The sequence below is a fragment of the Cibotium barometz genome, chromosome 55, assembly GCF_041138505.1.
Source record: "Cibotium barometz isolate CiBa-2024 chromosome 55, ASM4113850v1, whole genome shotgun sequence".
NCBI classification, from domain to species: Eukaryota; Viridiplantae; Streptophyta; class Polypodiopsida; order Cyatheales; family Cibotiaceae; genus Cibotium; species Cibotium barometz.
This window is the reverse complement of record NC_141100.1, coordinates 30,594,322-30,598,199: the sequence shown is the minus strand read 5'-3', so window position 1 is coordinate 30,598,199 and position 3,878 is coordinate 30,594,322. Positions and strand designations below refer to the sequence as shown.

Genomic DNA, 3,878 nt, shown 5'->3' with positions numbered 1-3,878 from the left:
AAATAACCTAAGAAAAAATAGGCCTCTTGTTGAACTCAAGTGATATCATACATTTAACACCCTTTGAAATATATGAATTCTTAGGTGAGCATTGAATAAAGAGAGCTTTCAACTACGCATGTGGCATGTAAGGCTGGTAAGGCAGAAGTATGCACGGGCACGTAAGGCTGTCCACATTAACAAAACAAATTAGCTCTTATACTTGATTTATATACTGTATCATCAATAATCGGCAATGGTTTGGCTATAATTGAAAATATAATCATAACTCGATCTGATAAGTAATCATTGCTATCACTGACAAGCTAGCGTGCTTATAAGGCTTATATGTTATAGCTGAAATTTTCTGTATATATATCTTCTCATGTAGAATTAGATGCTTATGATATCGCCCATGATTGTTATTAGCTTATAATTAAATAATCATTAGTCACCCCAGCATTATTCCTTGAATGATCAGGCCCGATTTATTAGAAATACTGCTTAAATTATATAGATTGCAAAGACTGTTAATTATAGCACTGCATGTATAGTCTGCAAAGACTTGCTAATTAATTATACTGCTGCATATATATGTACAGAGATTTGGCAAAATGGATATTTGTATGATTGCAAATTATGCAACAGGTATTGGGTTTGTGCTGGTTTTGGTGAGGATATTCTCCTTGTGCAATAATTCTGGTGGGAAGGCCAGCAGCATGTTGAGGAGCTCAGTATGGCACATAAGGTCCCTGGATGGCAAGCATGTGGTGATCACAGGGGGTTCTAGTGGCATAGGCCTTGCCCTTGCCAAGGAATGCCTCTCCCAGGGGGCCTTTGTCACCCTCATGGCTAGAACCCCATCCAAGCTCTCCATGGCCTCTCAGCTTCTCACCACCACATTGAACCTCCACCCAAACAGAATACTCCTCAAGGTAGGTATCATCTTTCTCCTTGATCCTCTCTCTCTCTCTATTACTCTCTCTCATCACTTACACAATATTTTACACTGCACCCAGTCCCAATTCAGTTTTACTAAAGCTAATGACAGTACTAATTACTTCACCCTATATTGATTAATACCTTAGTTGAAGTAATCATGCGAGGGGCTGTAATCAAATTACCCTTGTGCTCATCATACTGAAGCTCAGGGTTTTTATGAGCTTCATCTGCATGCTCACGAAGGTCATGGATGTGGATGCAGGCAGTGGATGTGAGTGATGCAAGTGCTGTAGCTGCAGCCATAGTGGAGAGTTTTGAGTGGAGGCCCATTGACATCCTCATCTGCAATGCTGGGACGAGCATTGCCGGCCTTTTCGATAGTGTAAAAGTGGAGGAGCTGGATGTGGTGACCAGGACCAACCTCTTGGGGTGTGTGTACCCAGTGCATGCTACTCTCCCCCTTATGAAGGCCAGGAGCATGCAACACCCATCTGCCATAGTTTTTATGAGCTCTCTTTCAGGCCTGGTAAGTAGCTGGTGTTGAAGCGTGATTGTGTCATCTACACAGGATTTCACCCCATCCATAAATTGTAGTACATGTGTGCAGGTCTTTGTGTCTGGTACAAACATGTATACACCAACAAAGTATGCCCTCAGAGGACTTGCTGAACTGCTGAGGTTTGAGCTGATGCCACACAACATCAAAGTAAACCTGGTATGCCCAGGTTTCACGGAGACACCAATGCTTAATGAAGGTTAAAAAACCCTATTACTATAATGAGAACCCTTTCTTAAAGCTCTTCCTTAATTAAGATAGATCCATATTGCTAAGGAAGTGCTTGACTATAACCAATTGTAGAGCTGACTCCTGCTCTTCTTTTGTTTTCTAATTCTAGCTGACAAAGCTGCAACCCTGAACAAGATCACCTTCTATGACAGAGCCCATGCGGAGTCGGCAGAGGAGGTAGCAGCAAAGACGATGGAAGGGGTGAGGAGGGGAGACTTTCTGATCACTACAAGCATGAATGGGTTTTTGGTGGGCGTGCTGGGAAGGGGGTATGTGCCTGCTGAATCTCTAGCACGGGCCCTCCTCGAGCTCCTCCTGCTTGTCCCCGCCAGATTAAGTAGCTTTGTATGGATGGCGTATGCCAAGGCTGTCATAGGAAAGAAGAAGAAGCAGCAGCGCCCTGCTTAGCTAAATTGAACGCAGGATTAAATAGCATGTCATGTAACTACCACCCCCAATTAAATATTAACCTTACATTATGAAACATTAAAATACAAGAAGGGACGCTCTCTTTGTAATTAATCCGGGCAATGAAATACACTTCTCTTTTACATATCAACTTTCTTGTTTTTTTTTTTTTCTTTCTGGAATACTAGTACTCAACCTGCGCGTTGCTGCGGGTATATAAAAGACATTAAGAAGCGAAACGCAAGAATGGAAGCCAAAGGGTCAGTCGGAATACAAAGAAGTCAATATTAGATAAAATGGAAAAAATCCCATTCCCATGAAAAAAGTGGGGTTATGGTAAACTCATCCAAAAGTTTGTCAAAACATATTCATGTGACATATCGTTGGAAAGAGCTTGAAAAGTAGAATCTAGATCTACTTTGTCCGACAAATTTGGAGTTTGCATGTTCAAGTTATGTCCAAAACCAATTTTTTAAATACATTCCCATTTTGAGGGATTTTTCCCATTTTATCTAATATTGACATAAAGGGTCAATCGAAAGGATTTTGTCCTCTTATTTTTTAGAAATCCAAGATTTCTTTTTTCTCTCCACTCCTTGTGCCTTAGTTGTCCATGGTTAATATATAATATATATTTAGAGAGAGAGAGAGAGAGAGAGAGAGAGAGAAATAAAACTATGTATAATAGTACAAACTCCCAGCACTTCAACTCCTCAAATTGGGTTAACTTTCATGCTAGTCACAGTTTGTATATCTTGACTCTCTTGTTTCTATGTTTGAGCATAGTTTTACAGCAATGTTGTTGAATGAAACTTAACAAGTCTCACAACAACACAACTTCACGAGCATAGCTCAACATGATTGAGCTATGCTTGTGAAGTTGTGAGACTAGTTAACTAATGATTGAGCTTGTGAAGTTGTGAGACTAGTTAAGTAATGATTGAGCTTAGCTCAACATGATTGAGCTTATCTAGTGCTGTAAGGACTATCTAATAAAAGATGAGCATTAATTACATCCTCCCTTTTCCCATTAATGTGTTAGTTTGCATGGGGCACTGTTGTTAGTCATGATTCCTAGTTTTTGACATGCTATCAATTAAAAATCTAGCACTTTAGACATGATTGAGCTATGCTTGTGAAGTTGTGTTGTTGGGAGACTAGTTAAGTAATGATTGAGCTTAGCTCAACATGATTGAGCTTATCTAGTGCTCTAAGGACTATCTAATAAAAGATGAGCATAAATTACATCCTCCCTTTTCCCATTAATGTGTTAGTTTGCATGGGGCACTGCTGTCATGATTCCCAGTTTTTGACATGCTATCAATTAAAAATCTAGCACTTTAGACATATACTCTTGGACATAAATCACAATCTTGGCCTTGACCTATTGATTCAAATTCACCAATCGTGGATGGCTCCCTATAATTGGTGTTTCTCTAAAATTCAACCCTTTTCCTTGTAATGCCTCCTTGCTCTCACAAAATTATCCACTTTATGATTTGATGAGGCCCAATTATTTGGTTTGGGGTGGAAAATGTGTAAGATTGGCTTTGGTCCCTCGTTGACAATACTGAAGCAGACTATAAATTCAACAATACATATCCTATATACCGATTGAGATGAATGTGATGTGTAAGATTAGCTTTGGTCCTTTGTTTTGACAATACTGAAGCTAATATCATCCCTATAGCCAACCATGAGCATTTCAAATGAACTTTTAAAATGAAAACCAGAAACATGATCTATATTTATTTTGACCTTG

General features: G+C 39.4%; 1 protein-coding gene across 1 annotated transcript; it reads left to right on the top strand.

The window, feature by feature from the left end:
- The first annotated feature begins 342 nt into the window (after positions 1-342).
- LOC147607609 (uncharacterized) lies at positions 343-2,261 on the top strand. Its single transcript, XM_086790376.1, has 4 exons — positions 343-914; positions 1,184-1,447; positions 1,529-1,676; positions 1,818-2,261. Exons 1-4 carry the CDS (start codon positions 594-596, stop codon positions 2,114-2,116), a joined length of 1,032 nt encoding a protein of 343 aa, XP_086646502.1. The 5' UTR covers positions 343-593; the 3' UTR covers positions 2,117-2,261.
- The last annotated feature ends 1,617 nt before the right edge of the window (positions 2,262-3,878 follow it).

What these genes read in the sequence shown, in the direction of transcription:
- LOC147607609 (XM_086790376.1), top strand. Translation starts at nt 594, where the DNA reads ATGGATATTTGTATGATTGCAAATTATGCAACAGGTATTGGGTTTGTG. An exon ending in CAAACAGAATACTCCTCAAG is followed by an intron (nt 915 to 1,183) that starts GTAGGTATCATC and finishes ATGTGGATGCAG; the next exon opens with GCAGTGGATGTGAGTGATGC. An exon ending in TGAGCTCTCTTTCAGGCCTG is followed by an intron (nt 1,448 to 1,528) that starts GTAAGTAGCTGG and finishes ACATGTGTGCAG; the next exon opens with GTCTTTGTGTCTGGTACAAA.